The sequence below is a fragment of the Colletotrichum costaricense genome, assembly GCF_030867565.1.
Source record: "Colletotrichum costaricense strain IMI 309622 chromosome Unknown Scaffold_22.1, whole genome shotgun sequence".
NCBI lineage: Eukaryota > Fungi > Ascomycota > Sordariomycetes > Glomerellales > Glomerellaceae > Colletotrichum > Colletotrichum costaricense.
This window is the reverse complement of record NW_026848251.1, coordinates 511,522-537,922: the sequence shown is the minus strand read 5'-3', so window position 1 is coordinate 537,922 and position 26,401 is coordinate 511,522. Positions and strand designations below refer to the sequence as shown.

Genomic DNA, 26,401 nt, shown 5'->3' with positions numbered 1-26,401 from the left:
TCTTTCAAACTAGGCACATAACAGAACAACCAAGTCGAACAAGGGTCGGAGGATGCCTCGACTTGGATCCATACTGTTCTTTATAATAGAGAACTCGTCGGCAGCCCAATCGGGGCACCGACTCATGATTGCCACTCATCTTCAGTTCTGACTTTGGCTATTCCCGTCGACCCCTCACACGTCTGCAAGTAACGAAGGGCGACATTGGAATGGTGGTGGCATAGGACCGTCGCCGTCTATTGCCGTACCCCGCGTGCCACTTTGTGACCCCGCCATCCATAGTCGTCTATAGCCGGTCATCGGCCGTCTAAAACCGTCTCTGGGCCCCCGCAAGCCTCGTACGAGCAACCCCAGGATCTCACATCTGCCACTCCATCTCTTCCGCGGACGGGACCTAAGCCATGACGAAGGCTACCGGAGTCAGACAATACCGAGCATGCGTGAGGTGCCGCGCTCGGAAGACGCGGTGCGATTTGTGGGTCACCTTTCTTGCAGCAGTTACAACGCGTTCCGTTTGAGCCATCTCGAGAAGGGCATCATTCCTTAGAACCTTGCTCAAGCCCAACATTGTTCTCATTCTTGGCTTCCCTTGGGCTAATAAGAAGTAATAAATAGTATTGGAGACAGCGGGAAGCCGCCATGCGCAAAATGCGTCCGCGAGGGAGCCGAATGCTCACTCGCTAGCTCTCGGCGCGGGGGTGACTTCTCACAGTATCGGGGCAGCAAAAGACAACGACGAGACAGTGATATTCATCCAGCAATCTCAACAACGCCAACTGCATCCTTCGCTGCTCCAGAGTCCGTGGTAGAAACTCCGAGAGTTCGGGAAGAGCCATTGCATCGATCCCTTCAGAACCCCTCAGATGCGCTACTCATACTCGCCCGAGCAGCCGAGGATGAAGAAGGTGACGGGCCTCCCTTGGACAACCCCGCCGACTCGACTCCCGGCAACGCATCTTCAGCCCTAGGCTCGATACTTTCACCGGTTCAACAGACTCGCCAAGATCCGTTGTTGCCATTCGGCTCTCCGGTAAATCCAGCAACTATCGAGCGAGATATTGGGGAGTACCCACCAGTCAAGAATGGCGCTTTGGATGCGCCTCTTCTACACCATCTTTTACAACAGTGAGTTGAAATTGCTTTTCTCGCATGAGCATCGCTGACATGTGTAGCTATGCAACTAATTACCATCCCTACTTCCCGATAGTGCCATCCAACGTTCTCCTCCCGCAATACCTTCACGAGACGATAAAACACGAGTCTTTTCTCCTCACGGCGGCCCTCGTAGTGGCTTCGCGGGATCGATCAGATTTGGCAGAGCTACACCAATCAATATGGGTCCATATGCGACACCTGATACTCGATGTTGTGCTAGGAATGTCCACGATCCGCAGCGTCGGCTGCGTAGAGGGTCTCTTATTGCTGGGAGAGTGGACGCCCCTCACCCTCGGACAGAATGATGATGGAGGCGAAGGGGCTGCTTGGTCTATAGTCGGCTTGGGCGTTCGGCTTGCGTATCTGCTACGGTTGGAAGAGAGCTCGTTTCGGGCAGACAAAGAGGCTGACCCCGCGATGCTTAGAAGGCGTCTTGCCTGGACGTGTAAGTACTCACCTCGCGAGACTAGAGACGCTCTGCTTACAAGCTTTCGTCCAGTTACCTACCTGTCCGACCGACAGATATCTATCCGCATGGGCCAGGCTTTCTGGTCTCGTGGCCCTGCATTGTCAGCTCGGTTCACCGCGGAGGACTTCCCCTCTCTTCAGCCTCAATATGCATCCGGAGACGACTTTGCGTCCCTGCTTCAAGCGCAGGTTGAGCTCACTACTCTCTTCGGCAACGCCCACGACATCCTATTTGCTTCCAAGCAACGGACTGCTGAGCTCATGGTTCGTGGGGACTACACCAAGTACATTGATGATGCCAGTCGCGCTATCGTTGCCTGGGATTTGGTTTGGACTCAATTGACGGCTCCCTCCCACCTCAAGTGCTGTTTAAGAATGATGGAAAAGTACCTACGTCTCTACGTGAACGCATTTGCTTTTCAAGCTGTCCTCTACAGAGCATCGTTGTCTGGAATGGACGTGGCGAGAGTCTCGTGTTTTCCCCACTCTGCCATGGCAAGCCCGGATGCACGAATGGTTTATGAGGCTGTTGATGCTGCAGAGGCACTGCTCAGGATTGCAATTGAAGACATTGATCCCGAGAGACACCTGCGATACATGCCAGCTCGGTTTTACCTGTAAGTGCAGAAGCGCCAGCCTCTCCAGCTCCAAGGTCGAAACTGACTTGTGAGATCAGATATGAGATCCACTCAGCCGTGTTTCTCTATAAAGCCCATGCCGCCGGCGCGATATCGTCTGGGAAGCACGCCCAGACTGCCAGCCTGATGCGGCGATTTGTAGGAGTTTTAGAAACTGCAGCGACCGGTACCGACCATATTGCGTCCAAGTACGCGAAGCTTCTCAATGGCTTGTGGTTTCATAAAGGAGGAGCCAGAGGTGATGCCACCAGAAGTCGGTGCTCTGAGGAAAGGGTGCAATCCGATGAGGTTGATGATGTGAACGCCTTCAATCGAGTCGATGATGATGATGAGAACGACGATGACACAAGTCATCTGCCATCCTTTGACGAGATTGGTCTCCAGCCATTGGACTGGATTGAGTCGGTTGAAGGCTTGTTCTCCATGCCCGCCGCTTTTCCGTGGGACCAGTCGATATACTGAGAGTATGTTACCTTGAGTCTACTCCAGGAAGTTGACGACAAATCCCGGGCCACGAAAGGCATCCGAGGCAACGAGTATGTTGTATGACAGTTTATCATTGGCCTCTCTTGACTGAGTCGTGTGATGCAACACTATTCCGACGCCACGTTGAATCCCTGCGTGGAGCTCCTCTTCCCCGCGCTACGTGGGAGGAGCTCCACGTCCACTTCCTCCACTGCCTCGTAAACCGCAAGCGATGCGGACGGAGCTACTGCAAGTGATCGGCAATCTCTGGGGCAGCTCCTCTTGATTTTGTCTTGGTTGACATGACCCGTCAGCTAGGATTGTCAATGCCGCCACAAGCTCCACGTCTGGTTGAGCATCGAGTTTGAGGACATGGAGGGTGGTGTCTGTGGACGAACATCCCGCGGAGCATCGTTCCACGTCCTCCCAGCTCATTTGGAACGTATCCTACTGTCAACATCTTTGTCAATGTTTGGTTGTTCTAGCAGACAGGGACAAGAGTTGGGTTCATATAATATCCTCAAGTTCAACTGAGTTTAGTCCAAGCATACTCCAACAACAACAACATCCAGCAAACAGAACTAAAAAGAAACAATAATATCGGTCTCCATTCCTTCAACGCTTTGTATAACTTTGAGACCAACTGAAAATTGTCCAACATGGTCGCCGATATCAATCAACTCCCGCCGTACAGCCCGCCCCCGCCAACACAAGAGGACCGTAAGTTGCGCCCAACCAATGCATGTAAGAGCATGAGCTGACCTCTCCCGGCATAGTTGACTACGTCGACCTTGTCAACATTGATCTTTCAAAATTCGATACTCCTGAGGGCCGCCAACAGCTCGCCAAAGACCTCTACGAGGCCGCTACCGGCTATGGCTTCCTTTACCTGACAAACCACGGCATCTCCAATGAGACCTACGAACGCCAAATGCGCATCGCCAATGCGGCCATGACGCTCAAGCCTGAAGAGAAGGCTCCCTATGAAGGTACATACTCCATCACCACCGTCCCTAAACAACCATGCTAATCTCGATCAAAGTAACTCCCGAAGAAGATGCTCGTGGACTTTACGCCGGATACAAGCCTGCAGGGCCCCTTGGTCACAAGGGTGGCTTCCCCAAGGCCCTGGACCACTACAACATGCTTGTCCATGATCCGTCAGTGATTTCCTGCACGTCGAGAAGCTAGACTGTGTACATGTACTGACCCGTCACCAGCAAGGACCGCCCCCATCCCGAGATCATCCGCCCGTTCATGGATGAGACGTACGAGGTCATGAGCTACATTCGAACCAACATCTTGGTCAAGCTGCTGAAGCTTGTGTCCATGGTTCTTGAAGTTCCCGAGGAGAAGGTCCTCTCCACACACGCCCCTGGTGGATCCAAGACGGAATACCTGAGATATATGATGTGCGAACCTCGATCAAAGGAGGAGAGTGAAAAATACCGTGATATCTTCCTTGCTGGACACACCGATTGGTAAGCTGTACCCATTCCCGCCCCATCTGATGGGAAGCATCCCTAATACCATGTCTAGGGGCACTTGGACATTCCTTTTCTCCCAGCCCGTCGCCGCACTGCAAGTTCTTTGCCACGAGACTGGCAGATACCGTCACGTCCGTCACGTTCCGCACGGAATCGTCGTCAACTTTGGCGAGGCCCTCGAGCGCCTCACCGGCGGCCTCTTCAAGGCTACGATCCACAGAGTCATCCGTAAGAAAACACCACGAACGCACTATGCAATGTTCCAAAGCTAAGACAAGCAAAACAGAGCCGCCCATGGACCAGCGCCACCTCCGCCGCATCGGCGTAATCTACTTCTCCCGCCCCGCCGACGAGCGCGAGCTCGTTCCCATCGAGGACTCGCCTCTCCTTCAGCGCATGGGCACCGACAAGCCCATCGACGAGCGCATCTTCTGCATGGCCGACTACCTCGACGCGAGAAAGCACGGATGGAAGCGCTACGACTTTGACATTGACCGCCCTCGTGAGGAGGGTGTTCACCAGGACCCCTTTGATGGCGAGTACACCGACCCCGAGGGCCACAAGTCGCTTGGAAAGTTTGATAATGTCCCACGTCTGCAGTATAGCTTGCCTACTGTCAAGACTGGCACTGCTTGAAGGAGGATGTTGAGTGTTGTTGTTAGGAGATGGGCTGTATAGTGTCTTGAGCTTTTTTTGTAAATGGGTTGGCGCACATTCTTGCACTGAATTGAAATGAATGATTATCCAAAACTCTAGGATCTCGCGTGATGAAGTTCTTAAATTATGTTGCGCAGGGGTACGCGGATCGTGGTCCGTAACTTGAAGTCTGGAAATTCCGCGCTTAGGTTACTTCCCTAAGCATACTGGCCAGTCGAACGTGATTTCAAACATCAATAGATGAGTGGAAGTAAGAACCTTTCCTTGTATGACTATCAATAGGTCTCTCTGTGCCGGAATTATCGCAGTCCGATCCTCCCAAGGAAAAGGTACGCCTGCTTCAATCAGGTCAGATGATATGCGAAGTCAAATTCATCACTTAGTAACTTATTCGATGCCGAGGATCGAGCATGGACAAGCGAAATAGGTCGGAGCCAATATTCTTCCGGTTTCTGCTACATAAAGCGTCGACGGCATCAAAGTCGTTACTTCATTCACTAAGTGGTGCTGCATACGCTTCCTTCGCCTTGGAAAGGCTCTCCTCCATAACCGTAGACACCCACTTCCCAACCGGCCAAGTCGTGCGCTTGTTAAAGTTGGCAACGATCCATTCTAGGAACTGCACCTCACTCCGTGCAAGGTCAACAGGCCTGTCATCCAACATAGCCAGCGCAGCCGCCGCATTTTCGACATCATCATCTCCGGCATTCCCGACACAGGCCATGATGGCATCCAGAACAAAGCGACTGGGGTTAGAGCGGCTGTTGGCATTGTTCCCCATTCCCATGCCCAGTCCCATACCCATCCCACCATGCCCAGTCATATCGCCGACGCTGCTGCGCTGAGCCGCGGGCATTGTGAGACGTACGAGGCGCCAGCCTACGAGGCAGATCTTGAAGCCGAGCAGTGTGATGAAGGGGTTTTCGAGAGAAGGCGGTGCGGTCGACTTTATCGGGTTTAACAGATCGAGGGCCATTTCGAGATCGTTGAGCTACAAGGGGAACCATTGTCAGTAAACGCGCAGCAGGAAACATGGGTATGGTGTCTCCTACTATTCTGAAAACATCCCTGTCTTCGTAAATGTCTCGCTTGTCCTTGGAGCGTGGTGTTGCAAGGTGGCCGGCGGCTACCCAAAGTTAGTCACATATCATGGATCAACTGCAGAAACGAAACTTACTAGCTATCGCCAGAGGAAGGTTAGACTCAACAACACCGCTCACCAAGAGCGAGTCCGGGTGTGATAAAGTTATGGATGTGTAGTACCATAGTATCCAAAACGTGTGCCACAGCGGAGTCTGATCCGAGCCGTCTGGAAGGACGTCCATGCGCCCAAAGTCAAAGAAACTGAAGACGGGCTTCTGGTTACGCGGTACCAGCTCGGCAATCCCTTTCAGTGCCTGCGATATCTGCGCGTGCTGCTTGTCTGTCAAGATGGAAAGGGCTCGGCGCTGTGCTTTGGGCCGTTCCAGTAGACAACTAGCATGCGTGAGTTCGCGGGCCATCATCTGGAGCTGAGTGACAAGGATGACGGCGGCAAAAGGCGAAGCCCATAGAAGCCTAAGTTTCTTGGGCTGCCGTTTTCCTCCGCCATTGTCCTTGTCGTCCCCGCGTCCTGAATGGAGGAGCGTCTGCGAAGCTTCATAAAAGAAGCCTTGCGACGGGGGTGTCTCGTGTGAATAGGCATTGTCGTCGGGCTCGTCAAAGGATTTGAATCGTTGCCGGCGGCGCTCGTACCAATCTCTGTCGGAGCGGGCGAGCCAGATATCCTCGCAACAGGGCAAATCGTACTTGATCTCGAGCGAGGAGAGCATGGGTCTGAGGTTGCAGAGGATGGCGAGTTGCGAATCGAGAAGGTAGAGCATGTAGACACATCGTTTCTTGGATTCCTTCTTGATGAAGTCCTGCCATTGATCACTGAGCGCTTCGGCGCTGACCGGTTCGTTGATATCGTCTTCGTCGCCCTCCTCGCCATATCCACTGTCTTCACCACAGCTGGTAGACAGAGACTCTAGGGAACTGTCTTGGGACATCTGGAGAAGCCGTATCGCGTCAATTAGGTCCCGGTGAATGCGCTGAGCTTTGAGGAAATTCGTGTCGTTGCCGCCGTAGATGCCGAGGAACTCAAGGAGGAGAAAAGTTTGAAGAACCCATATTTCTTGGTATCGTGATCGGTTCTGCTCGACCTGTGCATTCTGTCAGCCCGGTTTAGAGGGTAACAACAGTCTGGCATACTAACATATTGCTGTAGTGCAGATAGAGTAGACTCGAACACGGCCTTCCGAGCGGCCTCGTCGAACGGAGACTCGCAGTAGAGGCTTCCGACAGCGGTGATTACGTTCAACAAAGGAACTTGTGTCGATACGATATGGAATGATCCCTCGTGTAGAATGGGAAAGTTCCGATGGAACCCATCGAAGAAAGCCTCGACGCATCGAATCTCGCTGGATACTCTGTGGGCGTAGCGTTAGTGCCAGACGAAGCTTGAGCTGTTCGCAAACTTACGCTGAAGATGGAGGCTCATAGGTCTGGGTGTGCTGCTGCATTGGCTCTGCTACTTCGTTCTGAGCTGGCGGTGGGTGTGTCAATAAGACGTCCATCCAAGCGGTCGTGCTGGGCGAGTCGATATGGGGTGTATTAATGGCTGGAGGAGGAGGTGCCGTCTTGGGTGGTGAAGCTTGGGAGGAGACATGGCAGTTCTCTACATGTCGTTTCCTCAGATCGCTATCATTGTTGTCAGCAAAAATTGATCTGGAATGCTAGCAAAGTACTGGCTGCTGGGTTATGAAGCTGAGCAGGATCGCGATGGCTGGGCCGTACCTCCGCGCGAATCGTGCGCTGCACTGGTTGCATGGGAAACATGGCGCATTCCTGCCTCTGTGATCTTGACGGAGGTGAGCTTCTCATGCTGCGCTTTCGACAAAGATGGGCTGGCTCACGCGTATTTACATGGCGCTTGAGGTTCTCCTATGCGATGGAGCTGTCGTGTTAGTGACGACTAACAGCAGAGCACGATGCCAGAGGGTTTGCATACCTGACGGGTAAACCCCTTCTTACATGTGGCGCACTTGAAAGGACGAGGAAGACTTTCATCCATCGTGGAAAAGAAGAGAATATCGTGTTTGTTTGTTGGAGAATGCGAACGTGGACATCGCCATGGATTCTTGCCAAAGTCTGGGGGAAGAGGACGGCACCGAGGGGAACTTCACGGAATGGAAGTGGACGAGGACCTCTCGGAGGTACGTACCGAGTGGACGCCGGCGGCGACGGATAAGTAGATAAGATACAGATTTTCCGATTGGGTTAAGCTTGTCCACCCACGTGACAGATAAGGTACCTCACTCATGTGGACAATTTGATTAGCTAAGTCAAATTCGCTACTATCCGCCTCCGCGCAGCCAATCAGGTCACCTCAATTGGCGATTCGGGCATCGATAACCGGCCCCGCTATTTCTCGGAAGCGGAGAACTCCCCGCTTCACCAGCTCCGGGCCCCCCTTCAAACGCGTCTCTCTATCTTCCTCTGCCCCTCGTTGCCCCTCGCTGCCCCTCGGATATCGGTTGATTGCTGGGATTGCCCCCCTATAGTCTGTCACGTCTGAGTTGTTTTGTCCACCTTCAGATCGGCTTGCCTCCGGGCACGTCCAGCACGTACGGCTCGCCGTCAATCTTCTTCCAAATGTCATCGCTCTTGATGCGCCAGTACCACGCGTGGATGGCGGGGTGCTTTTCCGTCCACTCCTTGGCAAACACCTGCGACAATTTGTTATTAGCATTCGCAGTGACACTCTCCGAAGTCGGGTGAAGGACGTTGGTCTCCCAGGAATCCCTCCTCTACAGCCAGAGGCGGGCACTCACAAATTGGTATCCTCTAGCAATGGCAGCAATCATAAACAGATCGGCTATCGTGAGCTCATCGCCAACGAGAAAGTTCTTGTCCGTCAATGCCTTCTCCACCACACTAACCATTCCCTCACTATTCTTCTCGGCCGCGGCAAGAATCTCTGGTGATGAAGGTGCCTTGCCGATAACCGGGTTAATCCACGCCATAATGGGAGGCAGAAGCTCGCTGTTTGCGAATGAGGCCCACTTCAGGATCGTGGCCTCCTCCTCGAGGGTGGAGCCGAGCAACTTGGTCTTGGGGTCCTGCTTCGCGACTGGCACACAATGTCAGCTTCCCAGCAAAAGCACCAGGGCAGTATCCTATGCTCACGGTAGATGGAAACAGGAATACACTCGAATAATGTGAAGCCGTTGGGGCGCTCGAGGGCAGGCACCTTGCCCGGAGGGAACTTTGAGAGGTAATCTTCGCCAACGCCGCCCTTGCTAGCGTCCACCTTGATCGGCCATGCCTCGACGAACTCGATATCGAGCCTGGTAGTGACACCATGCTTAGCATCCGCGCATCGCGAGTCTGGCTGATATTGCGCAAAGAACTCACTTGTTGTACTCTGCGATGTAGAGACACTGAGTGGCGCGAGGCGCCTTGGGGTACCAGTAAAGCTTCCCGAAAGACATGTTGCAAGATTGAGCCTTTGCAGTATTTGTGACACAAGAATAATGGTGTGAGGGCAGAGTTGGGAATGACGACAGCAACAGTGCTGAACAAGCAAATTCCAGCTCGGTATCTGGTTAATAAACCCAACAACTTGCCAACGCGGCAAGTTGGCCGAGTCCATCTCCATTGTTTATGACGCAAGCTGCGACTCATACCGCATTCTCAACTCCACGATATCTGCGTCTATCATAGCCATCACGACGTGGAGCTCAAAACGAAAGACCCCTTCTCCACGTGGAGCACACCTTGGGGTAGCATGGTGCTAGGTCATCGCACCCACAAAAAACCGTCTGTGAGATCTGCAGGGACCGGGACCTCAACCGGCCAGTCACTTCGGAGGCGTCGTCCGGTGCTTCGGGCCTCGGCCGCCGCTATCGGCAAACTGGCCAAGTGTTTATCAACACAAACCGTCTGCAATAGCCACGAAGAGTCGCGCGAGGTGTTTGAGAGGATATTCATGAATTCACATAGAATCGGAGAGTATCGCGCGACTTGCATCAATCACTCAAATCTTCACAATGGCGCAAAGACAAGTGGGATGGGTTGGGCTTGGCTCAATGGGCATCGGCATGTCCACCAACCTGCAAAAGTTTCTCTCTTCATCCGGAGCACCAAACTTGATTTACACCAACCGGACATTATCACGCGGCGATTCCCTCAAGGAGTTGGGTGCCATTCCCGCAGAGACTGTTTCGGAGGTAGCTAAGAAGTCTGAGATTATCTTCTCTTGTGTAAGTGTAGTCTCTCTCCCGAGAACGCCCTATGCGATTGATTGTTCTGACGAATCCATCAAGGTGAGCAACGATGCCGTTCTCCAAGAGACAACGAATGAGATCATCAACTCTGGAGATATCAAGAACAAGATATATGTCGACTGCTCAACCGTTCACCCCGATACTTCCGCCGCTGTTTCGAAACAAATCACCGAGGCCGGGGGCCAGTTTGTTGCTGGTAAGTTCACTTACGGTCGTTGTTTAGACGATTTTTTTCAATCTAACGCTGGATAGCCCCCGTCTTCGGAGCCTCAGCAATGGCCGCCGCCGGCAAACTCATCTTCGTCATGGCCGGACCCGAATCCGCAACCTCAGCCATCTCTCTATACCTTAACGGCGTCATGGGACGCTCCGTCATCCCCATGGGCACAGATGTCACCAAGTCAAGCTTGCTCAAGATTGCCGGAAACATCGTAGTTGTCTCCTTCATGGAGGTCCTCTCCGAAGCCCACGTCTTTGCCGAGAAAACGGGCCTCGGCTCGCCGGTGCTGGAGAACATGATCTCGGACATGTTCGGCCCCGTTCTTGAGAGCTACAGCAAGCGCATTACCAGTGGTTCCTACGCTCCGCCACCTGATGGCAAGGCTGGGTTCGATGTGGCGCTGGCGATGAAGGATTTGAGGCATGCACTCACGTGTGCCAAAGATGCGGGAACGAAGCTGGAAACTAGCGAGGCTGCATTGAGGCATATGGAAAAGGCTAGAGAGTTTGAAGCAGTGAGGCCGTTGGATAGTAGTTCTATGTATGGTGCAGTGCGTCTGGAGGCTGGTCTCGACTTTTACTCTGATGCTTGCAAGGAAAGAGATGCAAAGAAGTAGATGCAACTACACGCCCAAATGATACCAAGACAACTCGAATCATGGAATAGTGGCTCCCGTCCTTCGCTCCATACCTGAAATTGACTGCCAGCTTCTTCCCACGCAAAAATCTGGCGATATAGGTGCCGCACAGCAAAAGAGTTGCGTCGAGGGGGAATCGAACCCCCGGCTCCCCGACGCTGCTTGATGGCAACGGAGAATTTTACCACTAAACCATCGACGCGGTTGAAGCTGGTGATGCTTCAAGGGGATTGGGATGCAGGAGCTGGATGCGGGTTCATGAAGCGACTAGGTTGGTGGTGGATCATTGTGGAGGGGGTTGATGGGGCCCGAGAATGGTGTCGATTAGCCTCACTTTCTCGGACACGGAAAACGGCTTATGTAGCGAAGAAAGTGGGGTTTGGACAAGAGAAACTCTTCTTATTCAGATTGTAACCTCTAGACCATGAAGGGACGGAAGTGCATGCTCTCCATGCGGCGAACCTCCATCAGCCCTAGCCCCCAGTCTCTCCAACCTTGACCGGGCATGGTCAAAGTCTAACCTCTTATATCCATGCTTCCTTGCATGTAGATATTGTGACATTGTGAAAATTTTCTCGTCGAAGTGCTCATGGATTCCCAGCCTTCGAAGCAGGGGACTGTCGAGGGGGTGAAGTTGTTGGTCGTCCTTTGGCCTGGCAAAGTAGATGATGCCTAGTCTTTTCGCTCTTTCCTGATCTGGCGGCGGCTTGACAACTCTATGTACGGTAGCCCGGAAGAGTCCACCTGTCATAAGCTCCAAGGCCTCACCGACATTAACGATGAGGGCCCCAGGGACGTAGCGCACCCACTTCCAGTCACCGGATGGTGGCAGTATCTGCAACGATGAAACTGGCTGAGAAAAGAGGAATGTGAAGGAGCCCAGATCAGTGTGACCTCCCAGCCATAAGTCTCGGTATTGCGCCCCACTTTCTGCAGGGCGTGGATGATACAGCAGATATCGTAGGTACTCTGAGCATGGCTGTGTGGCAGACGCGTGTGTGGAAAGAAGGTGGCCTTCTGGCACCTCGAGTACTATCGCTACGAGTGCCAAAAGTTTGGGCAGTAAGTCTTGACGAAAGCAATTTGTAAGTCTCTCGACTTGAGCAAGGTGCGAATGCAAAAGTCCGGGATGCTCATCGTCACGAGAATTTGTAGTAGCCGGGAAATCGTAATGATCCAAGGTCTTATGAAACCCTTGCTTATGTTTCTGGCTTCCCGAAGGCTTAAACCCAATGTGTAGTTCCTTCTTTTCTTGTTCGGGTGTCGTTTCGAAGGGCCACTTCTCCTCTGGTGGGAGAGTAAGTAAGGCATGGGCTAGATCGACCTGGGAGGAGTAGAGTGTTTCCGGAACGCCATAGTTGGTGATAGATAGGAAGCCGTGGCGGGTGACTCCTTTCAAGAGACTCGCAGCTAGTTGCTGGCGGTGGTTGATGTCGTCAAAATTTGAGAGATCGAGGTTGACAAGGTCAACATAATCGAGGTCTTCTTTGGTCGGGGAGCACTGAGTGAAGCTTGGAATATTACAATCGAACTCTGCTGTCATATCTCGAAGTGTAGTGCTTGGATATAGATGGTGTGTATAATTCAACTTAATTATCACAATGCGCCATCTCGCAGCCAAAATTTCAGAGAAGCAAGGACGCTTTTCTGCATTCTACTGACTCGGTGATTTTGTCTCTTCCCCATGATGATTGTCTTTCGACAGCTAAATCCAAAGTCTTGGCTCCAGCTCCTCTTTCCAAGACATCTTCCTCCAGTTTCTCTATCAGAGTGGTGCTGATGCACTTCGGCCTTCGGACGTGGACTGGTGTGGTGTTTATGACAGCTGAGGACAATGCTCCACACTAACACCCACCCTAACGAGACCTCTCAACAAGAGCCGAATTGACTCGAGACAAACCGCCTCGTTTGTATTAGCAACACCCCCAACATCATGACACCCGACGCAGCAGGGGCCGCGGCGAGATCTCCGGCCGTCGTATGCCGTACCCCGCGAATGCTGTGGATCTCAGGAGAGGTGGAGGCGAGCGGAATAGTCAGGGCGTCTGAAGGGATTCAGACTTGAAAGATACGGGCATGGCTTGACAACTATGAGGAGCTCCACCATTTAGCTTCGTCTGATCCTTGCAACACACCAACGCTTATCCCCCCTCCTTATCTCCCAGCTTGATTACTTGACATGGTAATTAGTCTCTCTCTAGTCTCTCTGCAACCATCCCGCTTGTGCGGACGAAGGTGGAGCATGCCCTGTCAACTCCTTGGGGCGTACTTTCACGACTCGCTTGGGTTGTCCGGTGATGCCTATCTCTGGCGCGCGTTGCAACACCACGTAACTACGTCCGGGGGGCAATGAAGGGCGCCACGCCTCTCAATGTTAACCAACAACTCCCAAATCCGGTTGTGAATAGCCGAGACGTGCCTTTCGTTAGGAGCATGAGGAGAGAGATAGACGGGTGCATTGAGTATAATACGCGATCACGCCACTACTCCTCGTCCGCCTCTGCTTGTTCCGACCGCAGCAGCCCCCTACTCATCTGCTCCGCCTCTCATCAACTCCCCGTTGCCCTTTGACAGTATTCTGTTCGTCAGCTCCACCTCGACGAAGCTGCACAACACTTTCAGTGACCAATTTCGGTTGGTTGTACGGCTTACGTGTTGCTGAGCCTGAGTTTCCTTCGTGCGAATTGCCTCGGAGACCGACGAACTACACCATGGCGGGCGACACCGTGGCTACGAGCGTCCGTGAGGAGCCACTTACCAATGCCAGTTGGCTGGACAAGTGGCGCTGGTACGAGCGTAATACCTCCAAGGAAGAGAAGGTGTTGTTGCGCAAGCTTGTAGGTCCACTGGGTCTAAATGCGGAACAATCACGCAGCTTCTAACAAGTGCTAGGATTTCATGATCTTGACCTTTGGTTGCCTCACTTTCTTCACAAAGGTGGGTTAAAGTTGCGACCTTGATAGGGTCGCGTAATGTTGACTGACTTTGTCAATAGTTCCTCGACCTCCAAGCCTTCCAAAATGCCTACGTCAGTGGAATGAAAGAGGATGTTGGCATGCAAGGCAATGACTTGCAATACACCACTGGTGTTTTCCAAGCAGGATACTGCGCTGCCATGATTCCCTCCAACATCATTCTCACTCGTGTTCGGTAAGTCGAATAGGCCCAGGAAAATAGTTGGAAACTTACATGTTCGAAATTGAGCACAAAGACTGACACGGACACCTTCGCAGGCCCAACGTTCTTATCCCAGCGTTCGAGATCCTCTGGGGCATCCTGACTCTTCTCACGGCTTTCGTCAAAGATATCAAGCATGTCTACATCATCCGATTCTTCAGTGGTGTGTTTGAATGTGTGGCCTATCCTGGCGTCATCTACTGCATCGGATGTTGGTACAAGAGCACCGAGATCTCACGTCGGCTGAGTTTGTTCTACGTTGCGGGTCCTCTGGGAACTGTGAGTGCATCTCTGTTCCATACTTTCAACGGTGCAAGGCTAACATGATACAATCAGATGTTTGCCGGCTACTTCCAGACCGCCTGCTACACCAACCTCAACGGCGTCAATGGCCTCGAGGGATGGCGCTGGCTCTTCATCGTCTGCGGCTGCATCACCCTCCCCGTAGCCATCCTCGGCGCCGTCGTCTTCCCCGCTCGACCTGATTCCAAGAACCCCTCGTGGCTCCTGACATCCGACCAAATCGCCCTTGCTCGCCGCCGCGTCTCCGAGGGTGGATCCGAGGCCCCCAAGGTCAAGTTCGACCGCAAGGCCATCACCGACGTCTTCAAGGGCTGGCACTGGTACGCCTTTGTCGGCTTGTACTTTGTCTTCAACCAGGCCATGATCACCAACGGACAGCCTTTCAACCTGTATCTCAAGGCGAACAACGATCGTTACTCCATCAGCCAGATTAACAACCTTCCCACCGGACAGTCTGCAATTTCTATTGTGGCGGCGTTGGTTGGATGCTACTGGGCTGATGCGACGGGTAAGCGCTGGCTGCCTTCCATCTGGATCTGCGGTTGGATGACTCTCGGTTCGATCTGCATGGCCGTGTGGAATATTCCCGAGGGACTCAAGTTCTTTGCCTTTTATGTTGCCGGGCTCGGCGGTGCGCTCAACCCGCTGTTCATGTCTTGGGCTTCCGAGGTCACATTCCGATCTGCTGAAGAGCGTGCTGTCGTCGTCGCTTCCATGAACGCAGTCGGCCAGGCTCTTCTCGCAGGCTTGAACATTGTGACATTCCCTACACCTCTAGGTAAGAAACGCGTTCCCCCATTGAGTCATTGATAGGACGACTTCTGACAGAAAAATAGCCCCCAGATTCAAGTTCGGTTGGTTCTGGGTCATGGCAAACAACATCCTCCAGGCCGGCTTGGTGATGGGCATCATGGTCTTGCACAACCGCGAGAAGCGAGCCATGCAGGTCCTCGAGGGCCAGGCAGAGGACGTGGAGCAGATCAAAATCGCCAATGCCACCAAGGGCGATGATGAATCGGCTTGATTGAGGTAATCTGTGGCCTCAGTGCCGGGAATTTGACGGGGCAGATGGGACTGCTCACCCCATTTTCCCTTCTTAACCCCCCTGTTTTTGATTTTCTGTCTAATTAGCTACTCGGAAGCGCGGCGTCCTGGAGTCTGTCAGTTGGGGGGCTTCATGATACCCTGTGCCACACCGAGAACCAGCCGCCGGTTGGGGGCTGTGGCTGCAATTTTTGGATTTGATGCTTGTGGAATTTTTTGACGGAATGAAATCTGTAGGAATATGACACTCGTTTGTGCATTTCTTTTCGATCACGTTGTATTAATATTGACTGGGAGCCCGTGATATCTTCATGCACTGAACGATCCAGATCTACTTAGGTATATCCTTTCCTCTCAGGATCGTGCAGCCTAGCTCAAACTGCCCCAAAGTCGGACTAAGAGATCACATGCCCCCGGGAGAGGTAAGACAGGGAAGGCGACGTCGCACTCGAAAGGCTTTTCTACGGAAGTTGATCCATGCATTCACGTAACATCCCGCTTCGTGTTGCACAGAGCTGCCCTAACGGAATAATCACGCTCTGGGGCTCTGGCTGGCTAGGCGAACCTGACTTCCCGAAATCTCGACTGTGAGTGATGGCTATCGGTACCCTTGAGAACTCGATGATTGGCCATAGTTTTCAATGGACCAAACTAGAGTTGCTCGGCACGGGAACTTGCATGAACGAGACTGGGAGTTAGGGACTCGAGATTCGCGGCATGACGGGTCTCATCAAATACCAAGCATTGTGGCGTCTTCAGTTGTAGCGACGGAACGATTCCGCTGAGCAGAGCTCGGCCGTGAGCTATGGAACAAAATGGTTGTGACATCTATCAGAATTACTATATGGTTCATATACCGACTATAATATCCTCCCAACGGCAAGTGCTGATGCCGCGTACCTGCTTTGTGGAGAAATGCTTTATTTACGATACAATATTACCCAGAGTACTCTGGGTAAAGTGCCTTGCTAGAGTCACGTTGATGTCAGGTAAGGTAATTAAACAATAGGAGACACTGGGCCAGTTTGCTTCATTTCCTCATAAAATATGTCTTCAGTACACCTATATACCATATTCAGATAACCTGCCTCATCTAAACTTATCGCAGCCTTTTCACGCGACCTCTATGTCTTTACAACCAAAATTGATTTTTCAAATGTGGCTTTGCAACGAAGATGGAATTGGCAGGTGCTCCGATAATGCGTAAGAATATTTGTTGTATCGTCTAATTGTTATTTGGCTGTTTGACATGCAGAAAGTCATGCTGACAGCAATCTGCATCAGAACAATGGTAGACTCCTGGTAATACAGCAAGGATACGCGATGGAGCCACGTGCGGGTCAGTGATCCAAGACAACACGGCGGTTCGTAAATGCGCCTAATATCACGCGAATGCGACAAGACCACCAAGACCCCAAGCGCAAACCGCATCCGCAGCAGCGTCGGCATGAACAGGTGGTGGCGTTTGGGGCCTTGTCTTGGGCAATGGGCCGGGAGCGTTTTGTGTTGACGCATGTGGCTCATGTAGAATTCGCCGTCATGGCAAAATCACATCCCATCATCCCACTCGGCCGCGTCCCTGGTCCACGTCGGCGGTCGTCCGCTAGACCGCCGTTGGGCCTGGGAGTTTGTCCGTGTTAGCGAGTGCGAAGAGCGGCATTCGTCATCTCGCACTAAAGCTGTCAGACCCTCCCAAACTACTCCCCCAAAGCCGTCAATTGTCCCGGCTCATCGGTGACAAGGTTGTTCCTCCTCTTCGCTTGGCGTACTCTAGCTTCCGTTCCGTGTGGCTTTATTCGTACCAAGTACAGATTACTCTAGTATTGTTTCTCAGTAAGAGAACGACTGAGTGTCTCTTGCAGGTACGAGTACCTATCCCCATGTAAAAGGACTCAAGATGCTCCGCTCATGAGTCCCAGGCTAACCCGCTCTCGTATGTTAGTCTACGACCTAGGGCCCTTCATCGACCGCCATCGCCAAACACGCGTGCCCATCTCGCCTGTTGTCCCGATCTAATCATCTAGCGCCGCTGCGCATTCGCTTCTTTTTTCCACTCTAAATCCAGGTGATCCACGTAGCCGGGACTCGGGCCTGAAGCTTTCAATTCATCCTTCCCCACCAAACCACGATATTCAGACAAGGGTTCAAGTGATTCACTCCCTCACTCATTCACCTTTGGCCTCTGGTGTGTTCAACCTAGGCTTGTCAACGGCTGTATTGGAAGGAGTCAAAAGGCGCTAACGAACGACCTTTTTCCAGGCTTCTCTTTTCTTTGACGAGATATTAAACCAAGGGACCGGCCTCTTCTTTCCCTCCTTCAACCCTTCAACCTTGTTCGAATCACACAGTTCCACGACAGCTTCAACCTCATCGTCACTCTCGACCGTTACGCCTCATCTTCAAACTCACACTCTATTCTTACTCATATTCACACTTATCCCCCAATTCTTTCTCTCATCGCACTTGTATTCACGAACCGCCTTTGAATACACATCTCGTCGCTCAAATTATCCATGCCCGCAATGGACACCGCTACCGAGTACCAGACCGCTGAGCGGTTCCACGGCATATTCAAGCCGACCGAGTCTCCCCAGTGGACCAAGCCGTACAACCATCTTCCTGTGAGTTCTTCTTCATTATCACACCCGAGTGTTACGTCACACTAAAGCAAATACTAATGACTTTGTATTTTCAGCTGCTCATCAAGGATGGCTTCAACCTCTCTACCCTCTTAGCAATCGGCGCCTTGATGCAGTGCTTCCTCTTCTCCACCATTCCCGCCAAGTACGCCGTCATTCCGGCTTTGGCCATGGGTCTCAGCTCTATTGTCTCGACCATCCTCGATACTCGCTCCGAGAAGTCCAACCCCTTCATGAAGGGTGTCGTCCGCGGTCGCACCAGCGCTCAGTTCCCCGATCCCTCCACTGGCGCCATCCCCGCTGTCGCCGCCTCCCAGTCCCTCGTCGTCTTCCACCTCGGTGTCCGCTTCAACCATCCCATGGGCCTCCTCTGCCCTGGCGGTCGCGAGATCGGCCAATACTTCCGGGAGATGAACAAGGACCTCGCCCAACGCGCTTCCGAGTACGGCCTCTACCACGTCTCCAACTGGCTCGGCGCCGACGGCCCGCGCAACAACTCCCTGCTCAACATCTACTACTTCCGCGACGTCGAGGGCCTCAACAAGTTCGCTCACGACCCCATCCACCGCAAGGGCTGGGACTGGTACAACGGCATCAAGCAGCAGTACAACCACATTGGCATCTACCACGAGAGCTTCGTCACCAACGCCGGCCAGTACGAGACCATCTACGGCAACATGAAGCCTCTTCTTCTTGGTGCCGCCAGCGTCGAGTGTCAGAGCGAGGAGACCAAGGATAAGGTCTGGGTCAACACGCTCGTCGACGCCAACGTCGGTCCCCTTCGCGGTATGATGCGCCGCATGGGCAAGAGGGATGCTCCCCTCGCACACTATGCCTAGTCTTCTAGGTCTTGTGTCTTCTTCTTTGTCTTTCTCCCCCAAGGCGGGCACTGGAACTGATGTTCCGACGCCTGCTTGTCTGACTCAAGGGTAGCATTGGGCGGTGCTTGGCGTTAGGCTACGGCCTAGGTTACATGTGTTCATCATTGAGTTTTCAAAGGCTGGCAAGCCTCATCATCGGAGTGGTATTTTTGAAGACCACCGTGTCTTCTTGTGACCAGTTCACGGTCACATTTCCTTCCTGTACATACTTTCAATAAGCCACGCGGCACAGTCCCCGAATTAGAACAAGTTCAAAGCACAAGTCCCATCGCCAGACGCGCTCTCGTGCCTCGCAAACAATGCTCCTGCTTTCCCTGCCAAACAAGCGTTGATGATGGTTCCTTCCGCGACCAGCTTGAAGTAGCCTGCGCGATAGAACGATAGACTTCCTTTCCGACCGGCATCGTGCAATATCAAGCCTTCAATACACGGACTCGGGTCCGTTCCAGCAGCCTTGTAAGCGGGATGGGTTCCTATCGGAAGCAGGATGCTGCCTGCTGGCAGTTGATAGTTGGGTTTGCCATTCCCATCCCAGGTCCACTCGTCTGGGCAAACAATGAAGGTGCGAATTCTAGGATCGAGGGATCTCATTCCGATGCCCTTGACGTGGCCGTCGCTCAACACTGCTTCTCCTTCCCAGGATATGGCACTCTTCAGAAGGCAACCTTCGAGCTGTAGACGAGCACTCTTGAGCTGTCCCGTCGTCACCCCGTCATACCCCTCCACGTAGTGCTTAATACTCTTGACAAGAGCTTCTCCTTCAAACACTTTCCGCCCAGCATATCTCCCAGTCAACGTCGCCTTCTTGACCGCCCCGCCGTCAATCGAAGCCCAGCTCCACGTGGGAGCGCGCCACGTCGTCTGACGCGAGTATGTCGCCCTCTCACCCGGCGCCGAACACACCCACAGCAAATCCTCAACCAGCCGGCTCTCCCACAGTCCTGCGACATAGCAATCGTCTACCGCCTCCTCCATAGCTTTCGCCAGCGCTTGTACTGCAATAAGCTTGTCCTCGCCTTTGGTCAAGTGCTGCGCCGTGTACGTCGTCACGACTTCTTCCCAAGGAAGGTACGCCTCTTCGAGGATGAACGGATCCTTCTTCTCCTTTGCCATGCCTTTCAGACGCCAAAGGACTTGAGAAAATGCGCGTGGATCACGATTGGTGTAGGCCTTGCCAAAGGATCCTATACGATCATTCGAGTACGCAAACTGTCCTATTCGGTAGTCCATGCCGCATTGCCAAAATAGCTGGTGACGTGAAAAGTGAACAACTCGCGGGGAGAAGAGGCGCTCCTGTAGAACCCAGCCGCGCGTGTTTAGAGGAGCCTCCTCGACGCCACGCTGCCAGATTTTGCTATTCAGAAGGAAGTAATCTCCAAATTCCACAACATTTGATCTTTCCCCGTTGCCCGTTTCCTCGGGGGAAGTGCCATCAATGGGCCGAGTGAAGGATATTCGAAGATGCCTGGAGTGAATTGGGTGAGGTTTGGAATAAAGCCCATCATTTCCACCAGAAGCAGCCGTCGCGGCAATGTTGATGACGCCGTTGCGATAGACTTCAGCCATTGTGATGGACTCCTTTCGCCAGTCGTCAACTGAATCTTGGATGATGCCTACGTATGGCCGTTAGTCGCCTAGGTCCCGATCATCAATCAGACTTACAGAACGCCACTTACAAAGGGAATCGATCCAGAGATAACGCAGTCCAAGTTTCCTCAGGATGGAAATGGTATCTCGAAAGGTCTTGGGCAGCGTTTCAACTCGGATACCAGCCCGAAAAGATTTCATATTGGCTCGTCGCAACGTCAAGATCTGGGACTTGCCCCAGCAATGACTGAGAGTGGCATACTTCTCATGGGTAGGAACAGACGTCGACAGCCGCACTTCATCACTTCCTGCGCTCCCAAGGTCAAGCAGCCTCGTCGGAACAAACCCACTCGTATCCTTCCCGCAATAGTCTGCATGGTTTGAAATGCAATCTCCAAGCCAATTTCTCGCAGTGGTGAGAAATCTATCCTCCTGGGCTATGTCACCTTCCACCAGGCGCAAAGACTCGGCGTGCTCATCGCCTGATCGCTGTTACTGACTCACTCGAAGCTTCAACGTCTCTACTCAAATGGTGTCTAACCTTGGTTCCTCAACAGGTAAAAGCTAGCTCCGGTTCGACAGGCCCTATCAAGGATATGAACAGTCAGTGGCTTTTATATCGACTCGCGTATCTCGAGAGCAGGTTTCCTACATGGACGGCGAGAACTCAAGGGTGCCACTCGGCATGCTTGTAGGCGCGTGAGCCTGCACATACAATCGCGCCGTATCGGGTTGGCTGTCAGGTATCAGACGCTCTGCCACCAGTTCCTCATGTATGGAGGTACACAGGTGGCAGCCAGCAGCGACGGCATCTTCGAATGAGGCCCACGTCGCGTGGTGGACTAGGACGCGGCTCGATGATGGCCCGCGAGCCTGTTCAGGATGTCGCTCGGCTTCTTTACTCCGTCCATCTGCCAGGTCGTTGCAGCTTTTGCACAGCATCTCGGATGACTGGCATGACACGAATTCGACTTGGTATGGCACAGCACTGGAGGGGTGGAGGGGTCGAGCCTTGAGAAGCATTGGCGGGGCATGTTGGACAGGCACGACAGGGTATATTCAACTAGGGCGCATCTGGCTAGACCCGGAGTGATCTCTGCCCGACGTGGTATTCATGGAGACAGACGCATTGTTGCTGATGTGATGTCACGGCCATGATCACCAGAAACTCAACAACAAGGGTGACTGCTTGAAACCCCTAGTATTTTGAGTCAAGTGTATATGGGTCAACGAGTAAATCCCGCAGATTATGGTCAATATTGCTATGCGATAGGAGTCAGATCACTATACGTAGTAAAATACCAACTAGAAGACACTCATAGAATTTCCCAGCTTCATATTATCAAGAACAATGATCAAATGTTGTGCTGCGCGCGATGCCACCCAAACAGAGCGTTCCAACAAAGACACCGAGAAGAATAGACAAGAAATATCCCAGATTCATCGACATTACCGCCAGCATTCTGCAAACATTATCAAGGCTGTCCCATTTGATGCAGGGATTGGCTAGCACTTACAAGAGATACCCTAGAAGGGCAATGATAACCTCATAGACACCATGCGCAACTCTGAGAAGAATCGATCTTGTTGGAGGAGATGACCTTTCTTTCCGCGCGGTCTCCTCTACGACTCTCGAGTGGCTCTTCTCATACTCCCTTGCCCACACTGTCGCTTCTAGCATGGGTTTGAAGGCAATCAGAGTACGTAGTATGATGGTAAAGACAATGAGAGCGAGGCAAGTACCGGCGTACTGTCCTGGCGTCCGCGGTGTCCATGATTCGGAAAGCAGCGCAGTGGCCATCTTGGTGTGGAAGACGACTGGCATGGGCTCGGTGCCATGAGAATGGGACATAGTGCTGGGCATTTCCATCGTGAGATCTCGGTGGAAGAAATCGACTTCGTTTTTTCTGGGTGGGTGAGTTGTGTCTACTGTCTACTTTCAAGTCAAAGCGAAGACGGCGTTCTTTCGAGGATTATAGATGTTGAAATGAGCAAATTACAACCTCGTGCGAGTCTTTGGCTATCGGAGATGGAAGCAAGGATGCAAGTCAAGAGTAGCATTTTGTCATCTCCGATGCGATCATGAAAGGGAACGAACCTCTGCCAGCCACAGCCTCTTTGGTCGCAACGGGATGGATCAAATGCCTAGATCAGCGCACGGTAATTCCATATTAAGGCATCAACTCGCGCAAGTGTTTAATAAGAGAGAGAGAGAGAGAGAGGCAGTCAGGCTGCCGCAATGTTCGCTAATGTGAGGGGGGGGGGGGATGATGAGGCCGTTTGAGAAGGTTTCCAGAAGGAATTTCTTGGCTCCCTCGTTTAAGGTAGTCCTGGCGTATTAGTGCACCATTGAGTACCTTGAGATCACTTTGGTTGCCAGTGAGCAACTTTTGTACGATTAAGTATTCATCTCATTTATTTAAATATGCTATCCTCAACACAACAGCCTCCTGCTTATGGGAGTTTACAACAATCCCTTCCGACACAAGAAGATGAATTTCTCGCCATCAAGCAAGCTCAGTCAAGGGCAAAGCAACGCTCGGAACTCGCTGCATCGTTACCCCACCAATTCGGCATGGTGACGATCTTTCCAGCACCGAAGAAGAGGAAAGTAAGCAGCATGTTGAAGTTGAATCCTGCGTCGAAAGCAGCAGCCAGGATATAGTTCCATCTGGCCCACATGTCGTACCGGTAGCGGTACGCCCAGAACATGACCACAAAGCCACCAATCAAGCTGCTCACGTATCCGGTGCTGATGTTACCGTAGAAGCTAGCCATGGCCGAGAAGAAGATGGTCGAGTTCCACAATTGGAACTTGGCGCGGGGGAAGGCGCGGTGAAGAGCGTAGATGAGAAGGGGAGTGAAGGCGCCGACGAGGAAGCCGTACGGGAGGACCTTGTAGATGTGCTGCTGGAAGAGCCTTCGGGGACCGATGAGGACGTATTGCACACCCATGGTGAGGTTGGAGGTGAGAGACTGGGCAGTCCACTGATGCGCAGGGTCCTCCTTTGCTCCCGTAAGGTAATCGAACTTGGTGTCCAAGACCCAGCGAACAACAGCATAGTTGATGGGAACACCCAGGAACGAGCCAAAGACCTGGGAGAAGAATACAGCCTTGGGGCTCAGATGCATGTAGTGCCCAACCTTCATGTCCTGGAGGTTGAGCTGCGCGCGGTACCATGCATTTCCGGCAATGGCACCGTACGCCGAAGCACCAGTCGGGTTCTTAAATCCACTGACTGAGTTCACCATCAATCCGTAAAGTAGCTCATTGACTGTGCCAATAGCCAGCTGGAAGTTGCTAAGCGCATACAGCCAGCCAAGCGGAACGACGAGAATCGCGCCAGTTCCGATGGCAACGAAGTAGGTCCACACGGGGATGAACATGTTTCCGGTGGCCGTGATGGTGATGAGAGCGATAGCCGAGGCAGCAAATAGTGCGGCAAACCAAGACAAGGGTACTTCCTGATAACTTCGCTGTAGGATGCTGAGCTGGTCGTTGTACTGCGTGCTGATTTGCGATCCGTTTCTCATGCGGTCCATCATCTTCGAGAGACTGCTCTTGATGGTCTTGTAGCCGAAGAGAGCAGCCCAAGCAATAGCAGAAGTATAAGCAGCATAGTCACTAGAAGAAAAGGGGTCAGAATACGAGGGAACTTCCAGAGGCCGAGGGGGGGTTTCCTTACAAGAACATGGTCCACAGAACCTGGGTGCTGACGAACGGGGGACCGTACTCCGCGTAAGCCGTCTCGTTGAACGACACATCCGCAGTAAGCAGCTTCGTGATCGGGTACGACGTGCCGTTCTCGAGGAACAGTCTGTTTGACATCAAGTGCCCGTGCCACTCGCCGAGATGGCCGTACTTGGCCGCCGGAATCAAGATCCAGCAGCTGCACGCGAAACCACAGAACATGACAACCTGCGTCCACCACGGAGTCAGGAAGAGAGATCCATTGGTCGAGATGTTGGACCAGTCCAGCGAAAGGTTCAAGAAGCCCATTCCTCCGAACCCGGAACCGACAAAGTTGGCCACCGCGTTGTTGGGTGCCACCCAGCAGAGGAAGGCCAGCGATCCGAGCATGGGGAAGATGTACTCGGGCAGGAACTGCCACATGGTCATACCGAGGAGAGCCCAGAAGAAGACTCTCGTCTGCTTGCGGGACGAAGCCGTCGGGGCCTCGCGCTGCTTCTTTTGCGTCTCGAACAGGGCGGTCTGGCAAAGCGCCGTAAACCACGGGAACTGAGGATCGTAGATTAAGAACTGTCTAGCCAGTGCGGCAAACGAGTAGCCAGTCCACACAATGCCCCACATGAAGAAAATTGCCGCCGCAGGATGAATCTTGGAGTTGAAGTAAAGCTCGGCCATCGCAACGGGGGTGTATCCCAAGTTGTAGGTAGCGCCCGATGCCGCGGAAATGGTAATCAGGACATGCTCTTTAACGTTGAACGGCCCCGGGTTGAGGTTGAAGCTGAATTTAGTGAATGGGACCTTGACCTCCCACGCCGGCAAGATCTTGGCAAGCCATGCGCCGCAGTAACTCGAGGCAATCTGGACGAAGAAGATGGAGTAGGGCGCATACGTCGTGCGGAAATGGCTCATCATCGACAGGAACGCGCCGGGAATAACGAAAATGATGGTGAGGAGGAAGTATCGGAACGTAAGACAGGGCAAATCCGGGTCGTCGTGCAGCGAAACGATGCGGCGCACGTAGGCCGGGATGTCCTTCAGTCTCGGGTCGTCTTCGTCAAAGGCCTCTTCTTCTCCGTTGGCCTTGGTCGTGAATACAAAGGGCGGCTTCTCCATGTCGCTCTCAGTGTAGGGAGCAGCGGGCTCGCCAGACCGCTTCTCGGGCGTGCCGTTGCTGGGAGAGTCGACGGAAATGGCGTCGCCATCGTGAAGACCGCCAGTCTTTGGCTCACCGGCGGCCTGTTGTTGTTGGTTTTGGGATGGAGACATGGTGGAGGTCGTTCAGGGCGGCTGATCGCCAAGATGCTTGGAAGAGAACGCCACACGGGAGCCAAGTTGGCCAAGCCTCTGGGGATCAGGGACCTTCTTCTTCCGAACGCAACCCTCCGACAGCTGGGCGTTGCAACTTATATCAAGAAGTCGTCCATGGTTCAACTGCTTCGCCCACTCGCCGTTACTGACTCTAGACAACTCCCGAATGTGGGAGGTCAGTCGACCGTTACAGTTAGTTGGCGGAGCCATTGCGATGGTGTCATCGGCGTTTTTCATCTTTATATTACCTGCGTCGCGCGATGGCACGAGCTTAAGCGGATATGCGGCTTCTGAAGGTGGCTTTCGATTCTAGGAATGTAACCCTACGGGGCCTTTCGAAATGCCCCGCAGGATCGCCGGCGCACTGCATCGTATTGCGGCAAAAGTGCCATCCCACTGCGACTCGGTTCAATCATCTCATAGGGGCGACTCGGGCGAGAGCGTGTTCACATATTGTGCCATAGTAAGCAGCAGAAGTTCCCGAGTTCTTCGTGGCAAACAAACACAATTGTGTTGCAGAAAAGTCTCTTCACCAATCCCGTACATAACAGCAATTGCGCCATCGCCAAAAGTCCCTACCTCGATCTTCACAACCACTAGGCTGATTAGCCGAGATGGATCCTGTGGAACACGGCCTTTGAACGGTGGGTAGGGTCGACAAGGAGTACGTAAAGCTTAAAAAATTCCTTCAATTGGGCAAAACGTTGCTCGGATCCGACATGTTACGTTGTGCTA

At 52.8% G+C, this 26,401-nt stretch overlaps 9 protein-coding genes across 9 annotated transcripts; 5 read left to right on the top strand and 4 right to left on the bottom strand.

Moving 5' to 3' along the window:
• Window positions 1-337: 337 nt before the first annotated feature.
• CCOS01_15028 (uncharacterized protein) lies at window positions 338-2,723 on the top strand (the record flags this gene model as incomplete). The annotated part of the gene is made up of 5 exons (XM_060463170.1): window positions 338-512; window positions 891-1,125; window positions 1,173-1,600; window positions 1,655-2,240; window positions 2,300-2,723. Coding segments are annotated over 5 exons (1,848 nt in total), but the record flags the coding sequence as incomplete, so codon positions are not given.
• A 662-nt stretch (window positions 2,724-3,385) lies between these two features.
• CCOS01_15027 (uncharacterized protein) lies at window positions 3,386-4,849 on the top strand (the record flags this gene model as incomplete). Its single annotated transcript, XM_060463169.1, has 6 exons — window positions 3,386-3,446; window positions 3,503-3,715; window positions 3,769-3,886; window positions 3,947-4,207; window positions 4,266-4,441; window positions 4,500-4,849. 6 exons carry the CDS (start codon window positions 3,386-3,388, stop codon window positions 4,847-4,849), a joined length of 1,179 nt encoding a protein of 392 aa, XP_060306354.1.
• Window positions 4,850-5,360: 511 nt separating this feature from the next.
• On the bottom strand, window positions 5,361-9,384 carry CCOS01_15026 (elongation factor 1-gamma; the record flags this gene model as incomplete). Its single annotated transcript, XM_060463168.1, has 9 exons — window positions 5,361-5,861; window positions 5,923-5,996; window positions 6,048-7,053; window positions 7,107-7,320; window positions 7,373-7,591; window positions 8,522-8,619; window positions 8,725-9,023; window positions 9,080-9,240; window positions 9,308-9,384. 9 exons carry the CDS (start codon window positions 9,382-9,384, stop codon window positions 5,361-5,363), a joined length of 2,649 nt encoding a protein of 882 aa, XP_060306353.1.
• Window positions 9,385-9,942: 558 nt separating this feature from the next.
• On the top strand, window positions 9,943-11,015 carry CCOS01_15025 (6-phosphogluconate dehydrogenase; the record flags this gene model as incomplete). The annotated part of the gene is made up of 3 exons (XM_060463167.1): window positions 9,943-10,155; window positions 10,219-10,375; window positions 10,432-11,015. 3 exons carry the CDS (start codon window positions 9,943-9,945, stop codon window positions 11,013-11,015), a joined length of 954 nt encoding a protein of 317 aa, XP_060306352.1.
• A 424-nt stretch (window positions 11,016-11,439) lies between these two features.
• On the bottom strand, window positions 11,440-12,579 carry CCOS01_15024 (uncharacterized protein; the record flags this gene model as incomplete). The annotated part of the gene is made up of 1 exon (XM_060463166.1): window positions 11,440-12,579. One exon carries the CDS (start codon window positions 12,577-12,579, stop codon window positions 11,440-11,442), a length of 1,140 nt encoding a protein of 379 aa, XP_060306351.1.
• A 1,168-nt stretch (window positions 12,580-13,747) lies between these two features.
• On the top strand, window positions 13,748-15,540 carry CCOS01_15023 (uncharacterized protein; the record flags this gene model as incomplete). Its single annotated transcript, XM_060463165.1, has 6 exons — window positions 13,748-13,873; window positions 13,929-13,973; window positions 14,032-14,186; window positions 14,270-14,492; window positions 14,550-15,294; window positions 15,353-15,540. 6 exons carry the CDS (start codon window positions 13,748-13,750, stop codon window positions 15,538-15,540), a joined length of 1,482 nt encoding a protein of 493 aa, XP_060306350.1.
• A 2,542-nt stretch (window positions 15,541-18,082) lies between these two features.
• CCOS01_15022 (uncharacterized protein) lies at window positions 18,083-19,038 on the top strand (the record flags this gene model as incomplete). Its single annotated transcript, XM_060463164.1, has 2 exons — window positions 18,083-18,181; window positions 18,256-19,038. The coding sequence occupies 2 exons, from the start codon at window positions 18,083-18,085 to the stop codon at window positions 19,036-19,038; spliced, it is 882 nt and encodes a 293-aa protein (XP_060306349.1).
• A 282-nt stretch (window positions 19,039-19,320) lies between these two features.
• CCOS01_15021 (heterokaryon incompatibility protein) lies at window positions 19,321-22,519 on the bottom strand (the record flags this gene model as incomplete). Its single annotated transcript, XM_060463163.1, has 5 exons — window positions 19,321-20,693; window positions 20,757-21,149; window positions 21,209-21,252; window positions 21,320-21,403; window positions 22,185-22,519. The coding sequence occupies 5 exons, from the start codon at window positions 22,517-22,519 to the stop codon at window positions 19,321-19,323; spliced, it is 2,229 nt and encodes a 742-aa protein (XP_060306348.1).
• A 665-nt stretch (window positions 22,520-23,184) lies between these two features.
• CCOS01_15020 (uncharacterized protein) lies at window positions 23,185-25,624 on the bottom strand (the record flags this gene model as incomplete). The annotated part of the gene is made up of 2 exons (XM_060463162.1): window positions 23,185-24,292; window positions 24,354-25,624. 2 exons carry the CDS (start codon window positions 25,622-25,624, stop codon window positions 23,185-23,187), a joined length of 2,379 nt encoding a protein of 792 aa, XP_060306347.1.
• Window positions 25,625-26,401: the final 777 nt, after the last annotated feature.